The sequence below is a fragment of the Orbicella franksi genome, chromosome 13 (genome assembly GCF_964199315.1).
Source record: "Orbicella franksi chromosome 13, jaOrbFran1.1, whole genome shotgun sequence".
In the NCBI taxonomy this organism is placed as follows: Eukaryota; Metazoa; Cnidaria; class Anthozoa; order Scleractinia; family Merulinidae; genus Orbicella; species Orbicella franksi.
Genome location: NC_138157.1, coordinates 21529722 through 21557436, shown reverse-complemented (window position 1 = coordinate 21557436; position 27715 = coordinate 21529722). Strand labels below are relative to the sequence as shown.

General features: G+C 37.7%; 1 protein-coding gene and 2 long non-coding RNA genes across 11 annotated transcripts in view; 2 read left to right on the top strand and 1 right to left on the bottom strand.

Annotated features, from left to right (window-relative positions):
• LOC145466017 (uncharacterized) overlaps positions 1-27715 on the bottom strand; it is a 160354-nt gene that overhangs the window by 125232 nt on the left and 7407 nt on the right. For all 7 annotated transcript variants that reach the window (XR_014041785.1, XR_014041780.1, XR_014041782.1 and 4 more), the window contains one exon: positions 16415-16482. This is a non-coding gene — a long non-coding RNA (uncharacterized LOC145466017). The remainder of the gene's footprint in view (positions 1-16414; positions 16483-27715) is intronic.
• On the top strand, positions 1016-11965 carry LOC145466003 (uncharacterized). The gene is made up of 7 exons (XM_081449796.1): positions 1016-1143; positions 6325-6345; positions 7328-7401; positions 8224-8404; positions 8599-8684; positions 9383-9431; positions 10034-11965. Exons 2-7 carry the CDS (start codon positions 6325-6327, stop codon positions 10094-10096), a joined length of 474 nt encoding a protein of 157 aa, XP_081305922.1. The 5' UTR covers positions 1016-1143; the 3' UTR covers positions 10097-11965.
• LOC145466013 (uncharacterized) lies at positions 11991-24696 on the top strand. Of its 3 annotated transcripts, XR_014041775.1 has the most exons (7): positions 11991-12676; positions 12875-13486; positions 15412-15438; positions 15797-15810; positions 16437-16488; positions 17697-17725; positions 19128-24696. It is a non-coding gene; the product is annotated as an uncharacterized LOC145466013 (long non-coding RNA). The 3 variants fall into 3 exon arrangements; XR_014041776.1 differs by lacking the exons at positions 11991-12676; positions 12875-13486; positions 15412-15438 and having other exon boundaries at positions 15770-15810; positions 19128-19215; positions 22884-24696; XR_014041773.1 differs by lacking the exons at positions 11991-12676; positions 12875-13486; positions 15412-15438 and having other exon boundaries at positions 15770-15810.

Below are 27715 nucleotides of genomic sequence, written 5' to 3'. Positions count from 1 at the left end.
TCCCGCATTACTTTTTGTATCTATTTTCGGGTTTAGTTTCAAATGCTTCCTTTACTGATGGCAACAGCATGATGGTATTGGCTAAGTTTGTATGAGGACATGCCAATCTGGTTATCTAATCTAAATAAATAGCTGCACTCTAGAAACTGAATGACAGCGGCAGAGGGCTAAAGACAAAAGGAAATCCAATATGGGGTTATTCATAACCCCAAATAGAGCACGAAAAATACCGAGTGAACCAATCAGGAGAGGACCTTTTGGACCGCATCATCCGATTCACCGCATGATTCGTGCCTGTTTCGTGCCTGATTCCAACTGAAGAAAGCTGGTTTCACTAGCGAATATTCTCACGATAATCTGGTTCTTTTTCCGCATCATGTACTTGTGACATCGATTCGAGATTCGATGGAACTGCTAATGCTACCGTCTACATTGCTAAGAAAAAGACCACCACGATCAAGATGTTATTTCAAACGTACGTAATCACAGGCCGGAAAATGTATTTCAATAAGCCACAGACGCAAACTTTGAGAGAACCGACGCAGTAGACGAGAAGGTAAAGTTGATTTCTTTAGATAGTCAAGTTTAACTTGGCATTAGCTTGACAACATTTGTCCAACAAAAACCTTTCTTTTTCAGTTGTTAGTTTGCGTCACCAATAATCGTCATATCAAATCAAAAGGATGAAACAATTCATTCTGTTCCAAACACCAAGAGCACCGAGACGTTTGACAAGGACACTTAGAACTTGCCAAGCGTAAATGAAGCACGACCGTAACAGACGTTACTCGACACTACGTTAACAACATCCTTCACCCCAACAACGATAATGCAAACAGCGAGGAAAGCCCCGAAATGGATACAGCTCCGCTCTTTCTAAATATGGTGCACGGGTTACCGTTAGAGTTAAATCTTCAAGCTTATTACAAACAAGTGGGCTACATTTGCGACGATGTCCTTTTTGGCTGACGACATGCTACGCACTTTCCGCGAAAATGACGGGCTACGTGCGAAATGCAAACTGGGTACTCGCATTGAGCAGAAATATCCAACCATCTTTTCAGTCCCTTTCCAGTTTGGCCTAGCGCGAACGTTTTACACTTCGGGCGAGAACACTGAATTACAAAGGAAGCTTAAAGCAAGGTAAGACCCTAATATAACCAAACTAATGAAATACTGTTCGACAGCCAGTAGTTACTCTCGATTGTACATTTATACCTTTCAAAAGAAACAAAATAAGTTCAACACCGTCGCTTTTGCGGCCGCCATGGTTCAAAAGAACATAACGAGAATTCGTCGCCAAATTCAACCAAACACAACTTCCAGACTCACTTTTCGGTGGTTTCTCACACTAAAAATGAACAAGGCGAATACTACCCGCGGGAATCCTAGACGTAGCACACGCAAGGAGAAACAACCTTCGTAACGATCGCTGGTTGCAAAGTAGTCATTGTGGTAAACTTATTCGAGACCGCCACTCAGTTTTGTCGAAGGAATCAAACTGAATGAGGGAAAGGACTGAGGGGAAACTGACTGAGGGCAATAGCTTCGGCTGTATTAACAGCTGTTATCAAGGTGCAAGGCTTCCAGTGAAGCATCACAGTTATCATGTACAAAGATCTCCAGGTTTAAAATTAAAAATCAAAACAAGCATATCAAATTTGGTGTTATAATAACAAGTCTTTCAAGACTCGTTTAAGAACTTCGAAAGCATAACCCGGTCTCCGTATGCATTGGTAGTCAACAACACAACATTTTCACAAGGTGTGAACTGCTCAAGCAATACCTTAACATGTTTAGGAAGTGTTAAGTATTTCCGTAATTAAACGCACGCGCCTCGCTGCATGTGTGTGTTGGCGCTAATAAGGCGTAGAAATAACAATTTTGCCTATCTCAAAACATGCCATGTTTACCTAACTTTTTGCAAACCTCTAATAATCTTGCCATGCAACTGCAATACTAAGCCATACACAACATCACGTTTTAGACTTACTAGCTTATTACGTACATTTACAGATGATTAATTACAGACTGACACCAATTGTAATTTGCAATAATGGCTTGAGTAATCTACACAACAATGTGATACATAATTATCCTTTTGTTCACTATTCAATGACTGTCATCACTTGATTAACATCTTTACTTACGGAAATGCTTTAAATATAAACACTATTATATGGCGATCAAAGTGATATGAAGTCCTACTCAGTCTAGTGAAGCAAGTGGCGATTTTGTGTGTTCTTTTTAGAACAAACAAACAAACAAAACAAAGTGCCATTGCAGTTATTATTTTCCGCCATAACAATATTTGACTGTTACCGTTAAGAACACAATTTGCGGTCAGCTAGTTCTAGAAGCTGTTATGAACACAGTTTGTTTTGTTTTGAAAGGTTTCGCCTATCGTGACAATTAAGTTAAGAGTGGGAGGTGACAGCAAATATGCCCTTCCACAGAAAAGTAAACCGCAATGACGACAATGAATGAGTGATTTCGATTTGAAACGTTCCTTTGATAATTAGAATTGCAATTTCTACTTTCTCTCTTTCTATATCCATGATCCTAACTGTGGACATCTGATACGAAATTTAGTTTCTGTTTTTCGCACTTGTTCCATACTCATGGTTTATTGACTATGTGTGAGGTCAAGATGACCGGATATTGGCCAAATTCCTCTTTTAGCCAGTCTTCCTAACGCTGAATAAACTAGACGTGTTTTTAAATGCTGGTTCGCCTTTTAGGCCTGCCACGTGCTTGGTTATAACGCATGCTCAATCGTAAGTGCACGTGTAATCAAAGGTAATCTAAAGTGGACATTTCTTGGGACTCCCATCACGAAGCTATAGATAAACGGTTCTTCTCACAGATTACGGACCGGTATGTTTTCTTCGTTTATCTTCAGACATAGATATGATTCTCTTTACAAATTACTCAGCTACACTTAAGAGGCTGTGGCATAGAATTACAACACACAAAATCATGCTAATGTATTATACAGCCAAGTCCTTCTATTCAGCCTTAAAGTGCCACTGAAACGAAATTTTTGTATGTGAGATTTTTGCTTAGTAATAAAGTTTCAACCTTACTTGGAAACACTGCAAACTTTTTTTTCGCATGCGGTAAGCGAAAACTGCTTTTTCAGCCGTTCGAAGTTGGCTGGTTAAGCCCAAAATTGGCGGCCATTTTGGCGCGGCCAAAACAGCCTAGTGACGTCACTGGTTGTATTACTCTCATGCTGCGCTGAAAATTTAGAGTGATTATGGGAGAAGAGATTACTGTTCGAAGCCCCCCAAAAAACATCTTAAGGACATCTCGGAGCTGTAAAGCAGATAATCACAGTAGCCTTAAACATGAAGAGGTCGAGAGTCGATCCTGGGGCTTTCCAGTCTATTTAATTGGATATTTGCAGGATATTTTATGTAAGCAAGCAAACGAGTGGGAGTTCTTAGATCGCAAAATGATCGGGACTCTTGGTGAAATGCCAGCACTCAATTAAACAATATCTACACTCATAAAGTAAAAAAGACATGAAAACAAGAGAAAGCGGCTTTTGAAAATATTATCCGGACTGCTGCTGCACGAATCGCAGCAACAACGCTTTGAGTTTTCGAGTTGCTTCGCTTCGAGGAAACCGGACGCTTTGTGAGTTTCACGGCGGACGAGATTGTGCCACAGTGACCTTTAGTCCAGTTGTATCTGCTACATCCTGCAAGTTATCACAACAGCAACAATTTAAGAAACCCTCTTCTTTTATATGAGGGAGCGAATTTAAACTATAAAGGTAAACTAAGCTGCCATGACCCTACAGGTATGTTTTCAGGAAACGAGAGAAAGCGTGACAATGTCGGCGGCGAAAGGTCATATATGCAAATTAGTTCAAATTCTGTTTAATGAACCTTCGAAAGGAGTGTAAACTAGTGACGTTTTAACGAATTGTTTTGAACTTGGATATTATTAAATGAAGATCATAGACATAAGTATGTGCTAAAGAACTCAAAGTAATCCATCGGCCGTGGAATATTGCAATTGGGAGATACGTGTAAAAGAGAAGCGAAATTCCCGCTTTGTTTACACTGATACGTATGCGGCGATAAAGCAAACCCTGCTGCGGATCACAATTTTCAAAGATACATTTTGTCTACCACAAGAACTCTCACTTATTAGTATCATAAAAAGATGCCCTCAGTGTGCAAAGAAGTACTCGACTCAAAGCTTGTGGACCGTTAATAACTTCGTGATTGTGCGGATGGCTGATGCGCTTACGGCTTTTAATGCAGTAAAGTTGCCGAGGATATATTCGAACCTTGTTAATAGACCTTAGATCAACGTGAGAATCCAAATTTCAGAACCAGGCTGAAAACAGACGACGAAATATCGTGTTTAGGCTTCAGGACGTGATATAAAAGTTGCCACACTCGTCTTCGAAATCTCCAATCGAGTACTCAAGATGTTCGAAAAGTATACTGAGCTGTTATAATCTGTAGCATTTACTCTGGTGAATCTACACTCTCTGGCGCCCTCCAACGTTTATGATGTGTATTTCCTGTCAAGGCTGGACAGAAATTACAAGGTAGAAAACTAGTAGGTATCGACAATATGAAGAATAAACTTGAATAACTCAAGTGAAAACAAGAGAGAATCTATAGCGCTTCTTGCGTGAATACAACCAGTGACGTCACAAGGTCCTTAAACTCGGTTCCAGAGCCCGGACACAGTTTTGCTCCAAAAAGTCGATTTCAACATCTAAAAAAAGCACTTTCTGTTGGGATATGGCAGAAATAAAGTTCACCATTATTTTCAGCACGTTTGAAACTATAGATTGGGATAAAAAAAGAGAGTACGAAAATTTCGTTTCAGTGGCACTTTAATAATTCAAAACAAAATCCTTGTCATTCTAAAACATTACTCGGGCTATGAAGCATTCCGATGATCCATCGGTCTTTGTATTGTGATAAATAGAGGTGTACATTTGATTCGCTTGGCAACATATCAAGGTTGCCTCTCGCTACATAAAACAGGGCACGAAATTAACTTTTTTTCAAGGAGCCATCTTGCTCCTAAATTTTCTAAAGTGGTCGCCAAGTCCAAAAAGTGAAGAGCCATTTTTTTTTTCAAAAACAAGACGCTTTAGGAAGTGTAACTGGGTTGCATTTATGATAGTGAATATTTCAAAATTGGAAAAAGGAAATGGTAAATTGTATATGTTGCATGGAAACCTAGATATTACAATGGTACATCTTAGGTTCAGTTAAATGTTATACACAGTGAAATTTCTGCAAAATAGAAGATAGGAAAAAATATGCAAGAATCAAGGAAAAGCTGAAGGTTTTGTCAATGTTGATGTGTTAAACTCAAGCAGTTACCTTTCTCGTTGATGTACTTGTTGTTTAGGCAAAATGACTGCCTCCATTTTAAATGTGGAATTGTAAGGCGTATAACGATTTTACTTAAAAGAGTCTGCACACGAGTCAAGCGGCCCATCAGCACTATGGTTATTTCTGGTTTACCTCTGTAGCATGGAGCAACCAGGAGTATTTCCTGCAGTTTCCACTCTAAAAACTGGCAGCCTAAACAGTCTTCTGGTCGACCAAGAATAGGTTCTTCTCTCGTTCGAAAGGCGCGAAGGAAACAAAGCACACACGCATTGTCTTCTGGGTAGCGATTGCGCAATTTAGCCATTTTTCGACGTAGGAGACAGCCCCGTTCGCACTTTATGACTGGGTTCGCCTGCGGCAACCCAGTAATTAAAAACCGGTCGGAAAAGTACGGACTGTTTTGAGCTCGCAATATGCATTGTTAGCAAAAGGGACATTTCATTTCACAATATACAACGTAACGTTTGGAAAATCCAAGAAGGCGGATGTTGACCTGTTTGCTTCGTTGCATTCGTGACGATTTTGCTTAACAGCCCTCATCGTAAGCACCGATTTATATACCTTAAAGCTTTATTTACGGGCAAAATACATTAAGGTAAGATATACAAAATCCAAAGAGTTCTGGTCGGCAACTTGGTGACTAATTTTTGAATTTTGGTCGCCAGCTTAGGAGTATTGTGCGACGTCGAACACTCGCGCAACGAGAAACACATTTCCCTTGCGGTGTATACGAAGTTAACCTTACTCTGGCCACGACCGTCTATCACTGAATTAAAATGCACGCTTACGTGTACCGAGTTTGATAGTGCGGCTTTCCTAGCCATATTGTAACTGTGTGAGTTTCATAATTTTTTTCGCCATGCAGTCTTCAGTTACTAGACTATAATAAATTACAATAATTATAAATAGGTTTTTGCTGTCATAATCTCGAAAAACTTTCTAATTTCAGATGGCAGATAAAGACAAGAAGGTAAGACGTCAAACACTCCGCTGTTTTCATAAGATAATAGAGACCTTGCACAAAACATGACGGCGACTACAACGACATAACACTTAATGAGCAGAAAGATGGATCTGCTCGAGCATTATGTAACTTTGTACATTTCGTAGCCGTCCTTTGTAAATCAAAAACATGGCATGATCAATTTACAAGTTTCTGGACAACGTGAACCACTGCGGCTAATTTGTCTAATTTCTATTTTGGAACTGAACGCATTTGCAGCACATTCGACAGGGTCAGCTTTTATACAGATAGACACAATAAATAGATCTACAACCCTGGCAAAATGTCCTGGGAACACTTGACAAAATGACAACTGGTGATTCATTATTTTAAAGTGGGAAGACATTCAGCTTTCCGAGCCCCCTCCTACTCTCCCAAAGTAATGTTGGAATAGTGGGTCTACATTGGATGAATTAACATCAAAATTGTGTTGGGGGTGGGGAGGGGAGGGTGGACAGAAATACCATATGATAGCAAAAGTTCAAAGTATTTCAGGACTTTTGCCGACCAGGATTGTAGATAACTGCGAAATTGTGAAGTGAAATATACCGTTACTAGTAGGCCTTGTCCTCGCCGTTGCCGTCGTGTATGCGTAAGGTCTCTAATAAAACCATTTTAGTTTAATCCTATTTTGTGTGAAAAGTCAAATCTAATTCGGTCGACAGTAAATGGAGTTTTCAGTTTAGACCCATTTAGCGTCTAAAAGAGAGAACCAAATTCCTATTGTCCCACCAAATAAGCAGTATTAGCATAATCCATCTGCATAATTTCACTTAATAGGTTCGTTCAATCATCAGCAAAGTTGAGTTCTTTCTTCAAACGAGGTACTGATTTTCAAATTAGGTCAACATTAACATTTTCTTTGCATATTTTGTTCAAATTCATTTCTCAACTCATTGACAACTATCAAGATCTAAACAATTTCACATCTTATTTTTTTGGATTCCAGGACAAAGGAAAATTAAGTTTATCAGACGAGGATGAAGGCATTCTCGAGGAACAGTTTTCTTGTCTAAGCACCGGGTAAGATAACAGGGCATTTAACCAACCACGACAGCAACGCCGAAGACATTTAAGTTTATCTCTAACCTACGAACGCAAAAATCTAGTTTCATCAATTTTTCTTATCATTAACAGAGTTTCTCAAAAGACAATTTGTAAGACAGCTGAAAGTTCACGCTACTGTTTTGAAAAGAAAGGAAAAGAGATGTACCAAAATGTAACATACGAGCAGAGCCATTGTACTGCCAGTGTTAAAAACCTTTTGGTCATTAAGAAGGTCCCTAATGGTAAGACCTTCAGAGACGAAGCCACGATTGTCAACCGTTATCCCAAAGGTTGGACGTACTTCATAACCTTTTGAGATACTTCTGAATCAAGAACCCGGAAATCGTTGACTCGACGTGATAGTTTGTCTGCTATGTCTAATCTGATCATATTCTAAAGCTGTGCCTGATTTCTTAACTGAAGGTGTTTTTGATCGCATGTTGTATGCAAAAAAGAGAAACATTTCTTTGCAACTTTGCTTCCTCTTTTACATTTAAAGATTTATATGTCATAATGATACTACAAACAACACTTCCTTCAAACAGAATACTTTTTCGGGCAAGAAGAAAATAGTTCTAAACCCAAGTCAATACCTGAAATGCTGTCCTTTAAATACAAGATGAGATAGAGACCCTGTCTTGGAAGTTAAATTTAAATTCATTCTCGGTTGTTCAAAGGCGGTTTTGTTGGAGCAAGCATCACATTATTTATCATTTAAGGCTTAAAATATCCGTTAACGTTCTATTCACCATAAATATTTGTCATGCATTCCCCTTACTAACATAGTTCCATTGTCAGGCTGAGCGGAAAACAGCCAGAAGAGGAAACGGAAGGGGAAGAGGACGACGAAACGGAAGAAAAGGCGAAAAAGGAAGAAGAAGAGGAACAAGAAGAGGAACAAGAAGAGGAACAAGAAGAGGAGAAAGATGAAGAAGAAGAAGAGCTTGTAGCCCTAGCACTGGCACAAACTGAAACAGAGGCGAGTGGTCTAGATAATAATCATTAGTTGTTTGTGACAAAAACCTGGTGGTAATTCCAAAGCGGCACTGTCTGTGAGTTATCTAACTTTTAGAATAAATATACACCAAAGTTACTAACTTATTACTTGTACATTGCCTTAACAATGGCTCTTTTAAGAATTAAATGCAATATCTTTTTGTTGTTGTTGTTTAGGAGGACGATCCGTTGCCAGGCTGGACAAAATCAGGAAGAAGGATTCATCAATGCTCTGATCCCGAAGGGCGACACAGCCCAGTAGTGTAAGAGATGCATACACAATGGTTATAAACTACAGTACATTGTTTGGCAACATATAAAACGAGAACTCTGTTGAAAAGGTGCAGCTGCAAACGCCTATTTAAAAGTCTCAAGGACCTAAAACAGGATGTGAAGGTGGCGCATGACCGAGTGGTTAAGGGTGCTGGTTTTGAAATCTGAAAACTCGGTAGTCCCGAATTCAACTCCTCGACCGCGTTGTGTAAATAGCCAACTGGTCAGCCTCCTACCAGTTGGGAATCTTAATAGTTTAAGTTCTATTTGCAATATTTGTTTATTTATTTACAGTGTTCCTAATACATTTGGTGCTTAAATTAAGTTATTTATTGTTATTTATTTATTTATAAGTGGGGGCAGTTGTAAATTGTGTGTTTGTATCAACTCAAAGATTCCCAATTACACTTTTCTTTTCTGAATTTACTTGTGATGCAAAGTAGAATAACGAAAAATTTTTAAAAAAATACAGAAAAGCAGTCCTGGTACCAAAGGTTTTCTTTCTGTTTTCTTCTTATTTGATCGAAAGAGAAAAAAACTTCTATAACCAGGTTATTGACGATCATTATTCTCACTGTGGTCTTGGTAGGTGTGGAAGGGAGTCTACCTCTTTTTCATCCGCTATGTCGCGAGATAGTAACAAATTTAAAAAATAAATGACTCTAGTGTTTTTAATGTCCTGTTACAGAGGTGTTGCTTGCCCGATATTATACGAAGGAGATCCAGGAGATCCTCAGGTGGGTAGTTACAAACTTTTGTTACCTTTCTTTCGAGCCAGAATATGACCTTAACAACAAATGCTGTAAGTGTACCAGCCTGATTTTACTGTACAGTAGATGATTAAAACTAAACGCAAGACAATTTCAGGCAAAAATTACAAAACATCCTAAATCTCTTCAGCTTTTTAAAAGTGTTCGCAAGGAATAAATCCCTGGGGTGGTAGTGTTGAAAACATATATCAAATTAAAAAAAAATTAGCCAGAACCCTTACTTACTGGAACTTCAAATGAACCCGAACGATTACGTGACAAATATCAAGCATTACAAGGCTAATGGAAAAAAAAACGCATTGACTTCAGAAAGCATTGCCATGTTTTAGAGGGAAGGTACAGGCTCCCATAAATTTTTTTTTGGGGGGGGGGGGTGGGGGGATTTTTCTATCAACGATCTTTGCGGTTTTGTTACAGAAACATGACAGTACTTATCTTTTGTTCAGTTTGCATAATTATAATTGCTAATAAGCACAGTAGTGAGAATTTAATCAATACCGACAATGCTAGAAAACAAAAATACTGATTCACTTTACATGTTAAACTTTGTTTAAATTTTTCTACTACAGGAGCCTGATGTGGATGCAGCAATCTTAATATTTATAATAATGTATCTCATATTCAAGATGTAAATAAATTTGCTTTCTTTTCTAGTTCACGTTGTCATGTGTTTTTGGGCATATGCTTTAGTACTACGAATAGCAAACAAAGATTATTAGTGCGCGTTCGACACCTTCAATAGCTTGAACGATTTCATTAGCCGACATTCAACCCTTATTTATTGCTAAAATTACCCTTTTTTTATGTATTACTCTTCGTTGGCTGTAGGTGATTTTATTCAGAACACAAAGTAAGGAGTGACTGGATACCCGAAGTTTTACTGGCAGTTATCATATGGTTAGCAAGAAAGGATTCACTCTATAAACCACGATTTGTTTAGAGTGGAGTTGATATGCCGGGAGACAATTTCCAAAGATGAAAAATAAAATATCTATATTTGCCTTCAAACTTCACACAAAGAAACTTCTTTGTGAAGGTGCAAATCTTCTTCATATAGTGTTCTAAGCAGCTAAAAGCACGAATATTTGCAATCGCGTGCTCGTTTGATGTAAACAAACTACGTGCTACTAGCGAGTGATTCGAATCGGCTGTGATCTTTTCAACGCCTGGCTAAGGTTTGCTTTGCTGGTAAATAGAAGAACACAGTATTTGCATTGCTGTTTTTTTGATACTTATTTCAGGCTTGCTTTTATAGATCTTAGCTTTTAAGGTTCCAACTAGGCTGGACTTGGACTGAGTCAGTGTGTCGCAACTAAATCGAGAAGCCACTGAAATTCAGCTGTTCCCACAGTTCAACACCCCAAAGCCAAATCCCTTCAAAGTTGTGTTCTTGAGCGAAATCAAAATAATTGCCCAAGTTATACAGCAAATGCTCATCATCTTTCATCTCGGACCACGTTAAAGTTGATTTGTACGGTTCAGAAGTGGCACATGTTTCACTCAAGCTTTGATACGTTAAATGAAATTTCTAAACATTGGCTTCAAATGGGAAACTAACAGACATATACTTGCCAAGAAATATCCACGGGCCAGTGTCCACGTTACCCTGAACCAGCGGTTCGCGTGATGCATTACAAAAATGTGACGTCATTGGTCGATAAGTGATGAACGAAAAGACTGAAGCGTTGGGTTTAGCACTTACGCGACTCACACGCGAGAAAACACGCAAGTGTGCGCGTGGCGTTCCACAAACACAATTCTGTATTGACGTCTTTAGCGATTCGGAGGACAGGACTCATGTAGCCTGTCGTGCGCCTGAATTCGAAATGAAACCTTAGATGATTCGCACAGAAAAAAAGATCGTCTATACTTTAATAACTTGTCCCACCAAATTACTGCTAAAAAGAGGTATTATAAGACAACGTTAACGCGACAGTAATGTGACCACTCAAGTCAACACACGACCAGCCGCTTCAAAGTGTGTGACACGGATATTTGTACGAGATAAACTACGAAAATATAATTCAAGTGTACATTCAGTGTCGGCACGAGATAAAGTGAGATTTCGTTGTCAAAGATAAGTGTTACAAGAGTACAATCGCGATATGAGTTTACGGCTATGGTCTTTGATAAGCATGTTTATTGACCGACACGAGTTGTTCATTAATATGCAAAAGGAAGGTCTACGTTCTCCGCTTTGTTAACGGTTTAGTTATCTGGCTGTCAACACATATCAAGAGATGCAGTGTACACCAACACAAGCTTCACCACTGTATAAAAAAACGCGCCGTCATTAGTGGAGGGATTATAAGTCCTTGAGCCATTGAGTAACAGAGGAAGTACATTCACTCTCGGTACTTATCCCTTGGCAGTTTTCCTTAATTTTGTACTCATTTAATTGCCTCTCCGATCTGCTTTATGCTGAATCATAAGTCAATCGGTCCCTTGCTTATTGTTTGCTATATGACTCATTTTCAGGGCAAAAACCCCGCATTCTAAAATTCAATGTCAGGCAAATTGCTGGTAAAAATCCCTCATCCTGCATATATTAAAATCTAAAATAGGGCTTTGTCCCAGATAAATCGGCTTCCAATAAAGAACTAAACAAACACAAATATATTGTGCTCAATTCTTGAAGCCCAAAGGACGAGCTTTTGATCTATTGCAGGTCTTTGCCAAGCTTGGTAAATGAAAAGTCAACTACCCGTTAACCGGCTTTCCAAATTTAAAACGAGACGTCATGTTGTTTACAAAAATTTAAGTCCGCCCACGCAAAACCCCAAACATTATTTTCGTTTCAGTTTCTACATCGAGTCATGCAAAATTACTAATAAAACCTTAAAACACCACCACTCGGTAATCAAAACGCCCGAGACATATCACAACTTAATCTCGCCAGTAAATCGAAGACAGTCAACAACCGAGTTTGAACCGCAACCTAAAGTTATGTTAACCGATTACAACACAATTGGCATAACAAACGTTCTAACAAAACTTGCCTCGGCAGATCCCGTTTTAAAACAAAGGGGTCTATCCCGCCATATTCGACAATTTAATATTCACTTCAATATTCAAGTTCCCATTTGACTTCTACTTGTGTCAAGTCATGTTCTCTGGCTGATCTCTAGCACAAACGTTATACGGGCTACAATACGCTCTACACCATTACCGCAAGTCTACACGAGAGCGTGCAAAATGACAACAAAACGGAGGTAAGTCAATTACCAAAACAGCGACAAACAAATTGACATAAAAGTTCCTCAGAACTTTCAGCTGGAGTTAAGTTCAAAACTCGTTTGTCCTCTTAAATGGATGTACCTCTATATGCAAAAGGAATCAATAATTTCTTGCAATATTTCATTTTCGTGTCAAAGATTTTAAAATGATGAGCATTTTTTTCCTTGCTGCAGTATCCAAGATGGATGGTTTATTTGGGTCAAGGAAACACGAGTGCGGACTGGAATGATATTACGATTAACAACCATTCCAAACCTCAGACACGAGGATGTGTGCTAGACCGTAATATTGACCGGATTGAACAACAAAATACACAGAATGACACCTTCACACTAACAACAACCTAACCAGCTTTGAACGTTTTTGCAGACGAAAGAACAGAATGACAGACGTTAAAAATTGACAACAGATGAAAGAGAGTTAGTATGGATTAGACAGAACGTTGTCGAAGAAGTGGACATGCTTTAGACAAACTTAGACGATTTTTTAAAGCCTCGTCACGCGACGATTGACGTGACGACCGTCGTGACGACCGTCGTGACGACCCAGAGAACACTGCACATTCCGTTGCCTGGATATGTAATTTACATGTACAACTTGAACTGGCAAAATGTTTCTCAATCCAGTCAACATTTAAGACTAAAGAATAAAGACTAAAGGCTCTCCAGCATTCTCCTCCTTTTTGGAATGAACCTGTCAATCAGCCTCCTAACCAACCTTTATTTGGGCTCGTCACGCAATCAGCTTACTGACGTCACACAGGACAAGATACAATTACAAATAAGGTAAAGTGTATATGCAATTACGTTAATAAATGTATTTTCCCAGCTGTTTACCCAATGCAATAGGGACTTGTTACCGAACAAAAACGTGGCAAATAATTTAATTAGAAAGATTCAAGTACGCTGACAGCTTGTAATCATAGGTTTTCACAACGTCAGAAAAATAGTCGTAAAATGGGCCCCCGTGGGACGAAGATTTAGAGAAATCTGTAAGGTGGTTTTGGACTACAACGACAATAATTTTTTTTGCCAAGGATTTTGCTTGGTCTCTACAATTACTTATTAAAATAGTCTATCTTTCAATAAATTTGAGTTAATTTACCTCAGCTTTTTCGGATAGTAAATACTGTGTAAAGTTAAGGATGCATGGTTACGACCCAAAATATTGAATTTCGAACTAATGCGTTGTGGCACCACAAAACAATATTGCAGAATTTTCGTAAAATCGGTCAGCCATTACAATGGTTATCTCTGTCAGCGATTGTGTTATTTGGGGCAAACTTTTAGCTTCAAGTAAAGCCGTGTCATTTTCAAGTTTGTTTTCTTGGTAACAATTGATTTGGCATGGCCTATTTTCCCCCCAAAAATACTTCATTTAGCAAATTAAAATGGAAGACGTCGATCAGTATTTATTTAGTGCACCTGCCATGTTAAGATCGTAGGCGAAACCCCAGAATGTTTGCCGGTATCAAAACTTAACGCGCTTCGTTTTCATAATGGTCCAATAGAGTGCATTAATTTAATACTACTCATTTCTTTGTTACCTTTGAATTACAAAAATAGCAAAAATACTACTGGAAAAAACATCATTATTTTTACACTGCTAATTATTACCTGAACTTCGACGTCGGGAGGCTTAACTCTACTTAAAACCGATTAATTGCTGCTTGAAAAAGAGAAACCGTATCTACACCATAAGGGGCTTTCAAGTTTCCCTAATTGTTTCCCTAATCGTGCAAGATTCAAATGTCAAAAGAGTTTTGGACTGTCTAGCACGTACCAGATCCTGGCTAAAAGTCGGAACACAACGCGACCAGCCAAACGGCCGGCGACAATAGACTCCACACGAAAATACTCTCTATTCCTGTAGCTGTTTTTGTAACCACATGTCGCGTGTCATTGTCGTAAACCCAAACCAGTCATCTTATCTTATCCAGAATATAAGCGTCTTCACTGGCTGAAAGCAGCGAAAGCATGATTTCTTTTGTCTTAACCACCAATCGTCGACAGCTCTGATCACGTGAACAAAGCGTAGTAACAGTTGCACGTGCGTTGTGCAGGTTAGTTCCCAGTTCGGCTTTACGTCTTCTTGCTGAAATCACGCTAACTTCTGTAGTTTTTCTTCTCCGACTTCGGATAAGGTAGGCGTTAATCAACATTGCTTCACATCTAGGTCTCCAAAAACGTCCGAAACTCACAAGATGGCGCGCTTGTTTGCCTCGCTACAAGGCGGACGAGAGCTCGTCTAGATGCAAATGTCATTTCGTAGAGAGAGATCATTTTGCACTGATTAACAGGTACTTTTTGGGTAGTCGAGCTCCTCGGAAAATGTACTATAGCCGTATATTTCAATTACTCGGTAAAAGCATTGCTTCAGTCATTTTTTGATGGTCCTAAAAAGCTAGCAAATTATGTCAAAGGAACGCTTACGACGGGCGAGTGCTTTACATTACATGTGGAAAGGATTATCAGTCTTGTTGGAGCATTCAGATGCAATCGCGGGCTGTTTCTTGTTATTTAAAGCCTTATAAGAAACGAATCACTGTAAAACCAAGAACTATAGAGCCTTAGCATCACATAGATGTGAAAACGTAACATCATTAACACCCATCACACTACGCATGCCATAAACATTTCACTGAATTTGCATTCGTGCAGACGAAGACGTTTACCCTATTTAACATTACCGACTTTTTCTAATTTTGCAGGGATCTGAACAAGAGATGGCAGGAAATGTAAGTAAGAAACACGTCAACAAATATAAACAAACTTTCAGTCTTCTGCTAATACTCGAACGGATACAAGTACTCAAAATTACTGCGCTTCCAAATCTTAAAAAAGTTCGTGCTATTTCATTATTGTAACGAGAAAGACCGATATTATCTCCTTTACTGTTTGTTTTTAGGCTTCTCGTCCCCTCCTTCTAAACCCATTCTATCTATTTCTTCAATTTGTTTGCACATCCAATTGTTATGATCAATACAATTTCATTGTAGAGCACGAAAATCCGTTTATAAATTAATGTTGCTCGCTTACTGAACAGAGCACCACAAACCTTATGCTAACATGGATTCTCGTTACTTTTTTTTTCAGCGCGAGTATACCAGGTAAATAACGCCTTTCCTACTACTTTGCTGCTATCTAAATATTCATTTTGCCAGTCTGAAAGCAAGTAATAATATTCCTTATGTTGTTGGTAGTGTATGACTATAGTATCAGTACTACCTGTAGAAATGTTATCCAATTTTGATGAACGGAATAATAATTATGTACATTGGACTTGATGAAGTTTAATACCAATTTACCTAGGTCAACACTGCAGTGATCTTTCTCTTGCAGGAATATATTTATAAAATACTCTATAATTTAGAGGTGTACAGCAAAATCAAAGTACCACACTAGTTATACCATACATGTACATGGTCTTCATTTCCTATGAGTGATAGACACATTCAGCTATAAAAGAAACACTTGTTGAATATTCTTTGAAGTTGTTAAGAAACAGAAAAATGTGTGGAAACAGATCCTGTGTGCAATGAACCTCACTGGAACAAAAAATTGGAACAAGCAAATGTTTCTATTCCCTTAAAACTTGCCAGCCATAAGCAGGGTAGCCCCATCCTTACCCAGACACTGCACGTGATTATCACAGATTTAGAACAGGATTAATTTTACATTACAACAGCTTATAGTACATGTACATGTACTTACATCTGATTTGCTTCAATTTCAGAGTTATGATGACAACACTGATATTCTCACAAGATCCTATATTAGACCTGGAGGTAAGAAAAAATAATGCAGATTAGTAGAATTCTACTACTAACAGTAGCATACTGATGCAAATGCCACAATCTGATTGGCTGAGCTATCATGCGTTATCAGCCATTGGTGTACCATGGCTGGGGGTCATCTACGAAATGGAGATGATTTGTATGTTGTTTTCCAAAACAAAAATTTTTTCTTTTGCAAGCTCATTATTTTGGAAAGAAAAACTTGGGTGATTGACCATTTTCTTATTCTCGGTATTGGACTGGAACTAGCTTGCAACGGAGGCTCATGCGGGGGATATCATTAAAAAGCGATTAGAGTCATTTGCATTTGAAAAGACTCCCTGCATTAGCCTCAGTTGCAAGCTAGTTCCAGCCCAATAATGAGAATACAAAAACAATCTATTCAGTTCCAGAGAAGACAAAACAAAGGTCATTTACAGTTTCTTGACTTATCATATGACTGAGAAAATAACTTCATTCTGATTGGCTAAGACTGGACCAGTTAATTGTTACTTTTAATTTACACTGCAGCAAAAAATTAATGCAGGTGCATTCATTATGTTATCAGTAATATAATAAATGAATAACCCCACAAAAGCTCAAGCCATTAAAGATTTACACTAATCGCGATATTTAAAAATTCTTTCTAATTGAACTCACCTAAAGGCTCACGCAATTTTCAAATATCACTCGAAGTGTAAATCCTTAAATGCACTTGCATTACTGCAATTTCCTATATTATTATACATTGTAGTCGACATCTGCCTTCATTGGCTAAAAGCCTACAGTTAATTCTGGGAAACAGCGCAACCAGTAGATTAGTGAACAATTCGTAGGTTGCGCGTGCAATGCATGATTTCCAAGAGCAATATCAAGTTCACAGACAGTGAAGTAGAACATGGCTTGTCGAAAATAAATTGTGTTCAGTGTGATAATGCATTTGTCGTTGTTTTCTTCAAAACAATGTATAATAAAACAATTATTAGATTTGGTTTTTGTGATATCCGAAATCATCAAGTTCTCGATTAGTGTTATCAGCCTCAGCCTTCAGCTTCAGCTGATAACACTTACCTTGACCTTGATTATTCTGGATATCACAAAAACCTCATCCAATAACTGTTTACTACATGTAATTGTTGAGAAAAGTGATGAGCATGTAGTTTTGAGAAGTATTCTTGAAGGAATCTTGATCATGTGCAATTTTTTTTATTATTGAACAGATCAGTGGTGAAGAAGCTGACACAATAAGGTAAATTATAACTACCAGCAATCAACATACAAAAAAACATACATGGCTATACACATGTACATGTTGGGACACATTGCTTTGTACATGCATTAATTATTAATATTAATGTGACTTCAATGCACTGAGTACTGTCCCTTGACACAGAGTCCTCTACTTATAACATTTATTTATACTTCAATCAAACTGAGCTTATAAATGCACAAAGACTATGCTGCTCATATGAATATCACACAAGAATCAGTGGCACTAGTATGGATAACCAACATACAAATACCGTGGATGTTCCGCAGGGTATGCAGAGAGAAAAATATGGCCATTATTTTTATCAAGCCTGCAGTTCCTAACAATGTTTCAATAACATTTGGATATAAGCGCATATAACCCCAAAATTTTTTTTTACTCCAAAACAATATTGACACATTCTTGATCACAATACCGAAAAAAAGTTTGGTTTTGGTTGAAACTGCAATTTTTTATGAATTTTCAGTCGTGAAAAATTGCTATAATGAAATCATTACCGAGTCAAAGAATGAGTCAAAAGGATCTGGGTCTAGTACATTTTGTGACATCATACACAGAGATCATTTGCACAACATTCGCACACATATACTTGCTTGCCTCAAGTTGTTGTAACATTATTCTGCGCAAGAAAATGTACATAAAACTGTGAGAGCCGATCCAGTTCTTGGCAGTGTACATTAAGCACCTCAGCAAACAAGATTTGGGAAGATTGAATCACCAGGTTTGATCAATTGGAGAGTCTGCAGCGAAGAATGAGTAAAGCTGAAATTATAATTACAAGGCTTTGGTTCATTCAGGTTACAGAATTTTGGTAGAATTCAGGGTAATTCATCTTGTCAATTGAAACAATTACCTTTGTTTGAATGCATTAAGTGATTCTGGTGGCCACTGCTGATCTGAGTCAGAGTTTCAAATCTTCTCAGTCTGTTTACACGTACTACGCGAATGATTGACTCGATTTGTGGCAGTTCGCATTTGTGCATAGTTTACTGAATGATCTGAACAAATACCATCACAAAATTAAATGTGTCAGACTTTCGTCGGCAAATTGCAATGTAAATAGTTATTCCAGGTCAAGGTATTCTGAAATTCTTCCTACAAATCTTCAAAGCAATTCCAGTTTATTTAGATCGGCTTTGCATTCCCTGTGGAATGAGAATGCTACATCAACTGGGTTTACAAGCTCATGGACACAGTCTTCCAGAGTTTAGAATCTGAAGAAGTTTGGATGATAAACGTGCAATACATCTAAACAACTTACAGTATATGTTTAAGATTGCCAAGAAAAGGTTATTTCATTGACATACTAGGGAAGTTCATCACTACTCTTCAATGGCAGTCTACTCTGGAGACAACCATTTATGTTCACATCACTTTACAGGATTTTAGATGAGATTATGGTTGAACTTGATTACATGCCTTCCCAGCAAGATGCCCAGGAATGGCATCAACTTTTAACAAATGAGTTGGTAAGTACAAGATCAAAGTATAATGTTGATTTATTTTTTATGTAGCTCATCTATAACCTGTGACAAAAGTATTGGAAAAGGTTACCTATTTTTCCTCCCCACTCCCCTACAATTCAATATTGAGGTTAACCAAAAAACTCAAGTCACACCATACTATCCAATCATTGTCAATCACTGAGAGAGGCAGTCCTGGTCATTTGACACCAAAGCTGACGTCATCAACAAGTTGTAACAAGAAGATCTTTAAGATCTTACAGCCGCACTTTTAAAAGTTAACTGTTTTGGTAGCGCTACAGTCACAATGTAATGCACATTCCAAAGCAGTCGTTGATGATTCATTGATTACTGCAGACACCACATCACTTGATCAACACAACCTGTATTATTGCACCATCAGTCATAGCCATTGTGAAATCTCCAATGACGTAATTACTTCCAGCACATGTCATAATATGGGATCCTGAGTGACCCGAAGAAAAAAAAAAAACATGAAAAAAAATATATATATCGGTTTTGAACCTATTTCCAGCAAATTTGGCACACCAGAAGCTGAGAAAATTACCCTATTGCTGGCCATCATTTTTCAGCTCTTTTCGTCATATACCCCCTCGGGAGGGTTTTGTAAAGTTAGCAAATTAGTATGCAAGCCACCGTATTGGTGATTGCCGTTGGCAAAATGTTTATTTGCTCAAAAATTGCGGCCAAATATTTTCGGAGATGGAAGTCAGGACATTTTTAAGGATACAGAAAGTAATTTGGGACCAGTTGCTTGCTTGCAAGGCTGAAATTATCCAGAAGTAAGGATTTTTTAACTTGAACATAACGAAGGCGACGCGGTGAACAAATTGAATAAATTATCGGCTCTTCTCACTGTCTCGTTCTGTTTTTTGTTTCGTTCTCTTTTGGAGCCTGCCGAGGTCATTTTTTCGTCTAAATAGCCTGAGAAAAGTTCGAAAAAGATGTTCCTCTTCAATTTTCAGCTCTCAGGCAATAATCCTGGATTTTTTTGACCGAAAAGTCGGTTTGTCTTATGTTCGTGTGTTTCGGTGGCTATGGGCGACCATCGCTTCCTTTGTTGACTCAAACAATGAAGCAAGGTGACAAAAAAATCTAATTATATTTAGTTCTGGTTTTGTTCGATTTCGTTGAAATTTTAATATGATGAAGCTGGGTTTTTAAGGAATAGATTTTACTACTGCTGATATGAGGTAGCTATTAATGCTAAAGTGATATATTGCTTCAAAGTCAGGGTTTTGAAGAGATTTTTTGCAAAGCACGAGTTCGGCATGACTTTGTAATCTGAGATTTTTGTTGACCCTGGAGAAACAAGGTTTCGCGAATAAACATTACAGATTGCGTAATTCAAAGTTGGCTGAGTGGAGGTCTGCATCTGGTCTCCGACAAAAAAAAAAAAAAACCACGGGTAGAACATGAACCGCACTCGGCCCATGGCCGCGCGGTTAACAAGTGATTGACCAGTTGTTCATGAGTGGTCATTTTCAATCTATTGATTGTTAGACATTCAAAACAGTGTCAGTTCTTAATTTGTAAGTAAAAAAATTGTTTCTTTTTTGTTGAGGTCATAAATACAAGTGATCAAAGGTGCTAGCTCCAGTTGTAGTTGTGGAAGTTGACTAAGTAGTGCTTGTTCTAAGTTAGCATACCAGTGAGGGGTGTCGCAGTCAAAATTTTCTGCCATAAGATTAAATTTATTGTTTCAATTGGTGTTTTTATCAGATGTTACTTAGAGGTAATTAAACATTTTTTTGGTTATAACTTTGCTTAGAATCCATCCCTTTTCATATAAATTTTTTTAAATGAAAGATCACAATAAGATCTATCTGAAAAGCAAAAACAATTTTTTTTTGGTAAAATGGTCAATTTTGATGTATACTGATACCTTAATTGAATGTTACTGGTCAACATGACTGCCTAGATGAACGGTTGACTGATCAAATCCCCAATCAGGTTAGACAGTGTCCAATGCCCAGTCTTTATTTCCAGCCATGTTTTGAGTTTGGATGTTCAAGAGGTTGCACACTTACTAAAGCAGAGATTTATACAATGCAGTTCTTTCAAGATTAAAATTCACTCTTGGCTTTTTAGCACCTTTTATCTCTCTAAAAGTTGGACTGCTAAACTCAAAACAGTTTTCTGCTTTTCTTTCTTTCTTTCTTTTTTTTTGGAGACTTATAGAACTAGGTGCAATTTTTCAGGCTTGGTCAACTGCATTGTTTTGAATGGCTGTGCAATTTTTTAAAGATTACTTCCCACCTTCAAGGACACAAAAAAATTAATAGTTTTTTTCTTCTAATTGACAAAATTTAAGTCGGTCATTTTACCTAGAGTTTACAACAGAAAAATATTAAAAATCTCAAAAAGCAGCCGAGTTATTTAGAAAAAACGTGTTTTCAAATAAAGTTAATAAACCAGGAAGGTGTCATAATTGCTTAAATAGATGAAACCGCCAGGGGAAATTTTCGTAGCAAGCACTCATTTTGGAACTCATATTTCATGTCTTTTCGCATTGTTTTTATCAAGCATTTGTTCTTTTGCCTTTGGCTACTTTGCCCATTAAAGTGTCTTTCTTGCGCACACGTGAAGGTGGTCCACTGATCAGTAAAGCCCGCAATTCCACGTGAATAGGACCGTGAATGTTTTCTTTTTTGCTCTTGTCGTTAGCAGCATAAGTGCTAGAGGAAAAGTTCCATAAATACCCGAAGGCGAGACTGGCCAAGTAGAAAGAATGAAGAAAACCCGAAAAGTAGTTTTTCCTGCAGTTTTTTTGAATGATAGCTGGCCCGATTGATCATAACATCAACATCACAATTTTTGTTTCAGCACAATGGTTTAAAAGAATGTTTTTCCTTTGAAATTGCCTGAAGGATGGATGTTTTTGAAAGAAAAGATAACTGATAATGCAAATAGCTAACTTAACTTGGTGGAAACAAAGTTTTACGAAGTAGGCCTCACACCGCCATGTTTGATTTGATTTTTGCAAACTTCAATCTCGCAACCCCTCACTGACAGGTGATTGCGTGATGCCTTGCGCTGAAGTGCGCGCTAGAGCCCAGGTGTCTCATGCAATTATTACTGTTTTGAGCCACCTTAAATATGGTGATTGAAATAAGCCTTTCTCGAGCCTGTCATCCTATCAACAAAATAATAACTCCCAAAGACTAAACAGAACCCACAAAGAATTGGCGAGAACAAAAGGATAAAAAAAAACTTATTAAACAAAAAAGACAGAGAGTGGAAAGTAAACAATGACATATTAAAAACACATGCTAGCTTAATAATTATTATTCTTAATTGGTAATTTTGATTTGCGTTGCTTCAAACAATCAATGAATGCAGCATTTTTTGTTTTCTTAAGCATTGATCAGCAATTTTATCCTTATACTATATTTGTTTATTTGTGGGTTGTTTCCACCATTTGTCAAATTATCATGATGAACTGCTCAAGCCTGTCCAACATTGCACATTGTTTACTACTCACACCCTTAAGACAAGTCTGAGGCCTTTTATTATTTAACTCTGCTTCTGATCCTGCTAGTATAAAATATATTACCTTTAAAATATAAACAGATTGCTGAAAGAGTAATAGGGTTCCAAAACATTTTAGTGTTATCTCTTTCACCTAAGCTTGAGTTTCTTTATATATTTAGGGAGGAGAAGAACTATGAACGGAAAATCAAGATGGCCAACACTTGAGTCAAACTGTTGACATTTTTGTAAATTTTAACTTGTTTTCAAAGAAAAGAAAAATTAATGTTAAACTCCACACATTAATGAATGTAAATGAATAATTATACATTTTATTGATTTCATGACCACTGCACAAGTAAAAATTGTTTGACAGATTACACTGAGCAATTTTCTGTTACACTTTTAGTTTAGTGGCAATTTTTGCATATGTATATATACACTGTTTATTGGAACATAACATGTATAACGTTTTATGTACAAACAATAAAAGGATTATTGATTACATTATGCTGCAAATATTGAAGTTTAATAATAGGAATAAGATAGTAAGAGTGACAGGGCTAGCCTGTTACAAGAGACTGACTTTAAAACGAACAAGGGACGAGAACTGGTGAAATCAACAAATCACATTGCAAGTACATTGTAATCACTTTAAAAACACACATTAATGACTGGGAAGTCCACTGGGAGTCCACCTGTCATACAGAAACAGTGCTGGAGATAATTTTTCTTCTTTAACAGGACAGGTGTCCTGTCAAATCTTCATTTTGGTTGGACATCTCATCAATTTGACCGGACATCAAAGATTTTCAGCTCTAAAGATTTTCAATACAAATCCTTCAAAAGTAAATTTAAATTTGATTTATTTATCATTTATGATTAACCAGATGAATTTATCTACTAGATGACTGCACCGATCTCTCCTGGTTATCTCCTGGTTATATGTTCCTCAAGCAAACCTACTGTAGTTTTCTATTGAATGCTATCATTAAAGGCACACAGTCAGCTTTGGGACCACGCTGACCTGGACACTAGTTTCTCTCTTTGAAAAAAGTTCACCTCAACCTGAAATCAAAGTACATCTAGAAATCCACTTCAATCTTCGCAGTGTTTCAATCACTTACTCAAAAAGCTGTTTTCGAGTGTGCTTTTGCTCATCCTGTAATTTATTTTTATCATATTTGGTTAAAAACAGTGTGGATGGGGTCTCTGTGATATGCAAATTAGCTACGGAATGGTATCTAATACGCATGTGCACCAGCTGACTGGGTCCCTTTAAAGCAGGAGCCCATCACTAGGAGTGTGAAACTACCCCAATTATTCCTGTCCTGTCCTATTTTTAGTTTGAATTTACCGCAAATTCAGACTCCCATAGGACTCTAGGGTACATACATGAAATGCTAACAGCATATTGCAATGTACGTAATACATCATAGGGCGATTTCTGAAGAGTACTTTATTTGGCAAGTACAGGAAAGATGAACACTTCTGCTTTACGATATGGTAGAAGGCCGTAATCGGCTCCTGGATATGGCTCAAATTGTCAGAGTCATTAGGGCCCAAAATTAAAAAAATTCTTACATGTAAGTGGCCATTTGGCAACTAGATGATGAAATTCAAGTAGGAATTTTATTCAGAAAAGAATTCAATCATTAAATCTGTAAACTAAGAAAAATATTCCAACACTTTTTTGGTAGGCTCGATTTCCGCCACTTTCTCGAGTCCGGTCTACATTCCTCCCCAAGAAGAGACAGTTGGACGTGTGAGGGGCAAAGCATGTCTGTGACATAAATTCATAATTCAATTCTAGTGGTGCTTCAGGTGGCCGGAAATGTCATCTGATGACAATCATAGGCAGGCCCATATGACGCCTACGGCTCATAAAATTTGTGGCTTTTTCACCACTTCTTCCTTTAATTTTCACCCTCCAACCTATTTTGTTTCACATTTTGTTGCGGAAGGGCATTACATGCTGTGTTCTATAGAAGAATTCTTTTTAAAAAAAGTAGAGCAGCACTGTTTGACTATAGTGTAGCAACTGTCATGTCAAAGGTCACACATATGTTGTATGGTGTGCATGGTGTTGACACCATGTCTATGTTTTGCTAGTTCGGTTTGCTTTGGCTCATTTAAAAATTTAATTTTGTCTGGCTTTGCCAAAGACTGGTGCCACGCTTCCCTTCAAGAAAACTAACATACAATTTGACTAAGTGTTTTGTTTCTTGAGATCAATGTTTGCATTTATCCCTCTCTTTGTTGACTTTGTTCATTATCTGACATTCTGGCACCACGATTCAAATATAGATTCTAACACATAAGTCTGTTGACTATTTTGCGTGTTGCATATGACACTATGGTTAAGATCTGGCAAGGTTTCATCAGTTGACAGTATTTGCATTTCAAATCGCACAACTTCTTTGCTACTGCCAGAAAGCTAATTTATGCAGCCTGCTCAATTCACGCAGGCAGATTTCTTATTGGTTGGAATTAACAATGCCAAAACCACGAGTCCAGCCATGCATTCAGGGGAGGAGGGCGGGCTCCTTTCCTGAACAGCGGCTGGTAATCGAGCCTACCTTTTTGGCTGCTAATTTTGTATATGTAGCTAATGTAATGTCTATGAAGGATTAATGCATTCCAAGAGACACCATCAGTAGGCATACATGATGTACTCAATGCTCAAGGGTTTGCAATGCATTATAGGGCGATTTCAAACCCCGATCAGCCATTTGCAAGTTTTCTGATGTGAGGGAATCCTCTACAGCAAAGCAAAAGGATATATTGCTTTCTTTTCTCATGCTGAATATCATAGAAGCAAAGATCTTTCACTGTGTATTTCTGGAAGGTCATAGTGTTTGAGAAAATAACTATTATTGATCATCATAACAGAGAAATGTAGTTGCCATTATGGTAGCCTGTGAATGCTGATGTATTTTTGGCTGTCCACTAAACCAGAATTTTTGGTCACCAAAGATGAAATTTAAGCCGCATTGGTGACCGTTCCCGTCGCAATTTTTAGCCTTTTAACAATGTATCTAACCAAATTTTATGGATGGATAATAACTTGGTGTACTAGGTCAAATGTTTGGACATCATGTCCGATCATAATGTGAAATTGACCAGACATATTCAAAATTTGGTCAGACTATGTCCAATGACCGACTGTTATTTCCAGCCCTGCAGAAATGTACATCAGGAAAGAAACGAGACACCCACTGTGCTGTTGCCATAGCAACACTATTGTCAAAAACCAAACATCTCCTTTTGCAACCCTTTGTGAATTTACGACTTTCCTCTTTCCTTTTTATCATTTTCCTCACTTCCATAATAAAAAAAACGTAAATCACAAAAACGAAATGAGATACAGTCGAATCTCCGGTTGCCACCACCTCTCGTAAGCAACCACTTCTCCTCAGCAACCAGTTTTCCACAATACCAAAAGTTTCCAAGTCAAATCACTATATTTGGAACCTCTTGTAAGCAACCACCTCTCTTAAGTGACTGCAACCACTTTTAGAGCTAAAAATTTGAACTTTTCCGTGAGCGACCATTTGACACATAATAGATAGAAAATTGGATAATCAGTTGTTGTAAAGTTATTGTATTCCTAGATAGTGCAAGAGACGAAAATTTCTCAATTGGAAAAACCAGATTTTTTCTCGAAATTGACTTTTCATAAGAATAAAACATTGCATAGGCATTGGTGCATGGGGTAAGTCTTGGCAGTTACCATATTCTTATGAGGCAAAATTTTGATTCAATGTAGTCTAAGCTCTCATAAGCGACCACCTCCTGTAAGCGACCACCTGCATGTACAATCCCAGACAAAAGTAGTTGGGACAGTTGAGCTAGATCCCGTATCCCCCATCCCCCCTAATCAATGTTGGAAAATATCACATTTTTCTCAACAAAACGGGAAAACATCACCCGATTATCAACAATGTAACTGGGGGAAGGGGAGAACTTGTTTCATGTCCCACCTTTTTTGTCTGGGATCGTCTGAAAGAATAATTTAAAGAATGTCACACCACACTCTGTAAAACAAGTTGGAGAAAAGGGGAGTTGTACTGTCTCGAGGGTACAGCTAATGAGTGTCACTAAAAAGAAACAGCATGCAACGACATGTTTTACCTGGGTAGGCACTAAAGAGTGTAAAGTAAAAAAAAAAGATCTTGTTTACTTCTTTAGAGGGGTGGTTGATTCGCGCTAAACAGAAATGATGCAAATTCAGTTGAAACAGTGGGCACCAAGCAGGTGGATATTTTTGCTTTGTCCAAGCTGTTTCATGGAGTTTATCAGTGGACAGCAACAAAGCGTTGCTGCTACCTAAACACAATTAAATCATGGATGTCTCTCTCTGTTTTCCTCTCTAACACCGGAATGTGTATAAAGCGAGGTGTGTTGTCAGCTCCAGAAGTGTCAGCGGGTTAACTGCCACGATTAGCCCTCACGATTAACCATTACTGGTAAAACAGTTTGGTTCCAGGCTGCTTCGTGTCCTTCGAATTACACATGTACCTTTTTCCGCTTTATAGGAATTACTAAAAACCATTTAACATTGTTTGGGATCAAGAGCTAGCAAAACAGAGCTTTGCGAGAAGGTTTATACCGTTAACTGTTCCATTGAAATAGAAAGAATACTTACGTATTTAACTTATTGTCTCCGGCAAATGGTTAACCAAATTTCAAGTGTCAAACTCTACTATTTTCCACACATCACACGTCCATTTTTTATGAATTATGTGTAAACTAAACAAAAGGTAGACTCTGGACCATTATTTGCTGTTAGCCACACTGTGTGATGAAATCAGAAAGCTTGAAATGCAATAATTACATGTATTAAAAAAATTGATTCAACAATAAAGGATAACAGAATTTAAATTCATTTAGCTGCTAGAAAATTCACTTTTACCTAAGTCAACTTCAATAATATCATTATTTAATACTGGTACTAATAAATAACTATCTGAATTCTCAAATATGTGATTATGAACATAGTCATGACCTAACT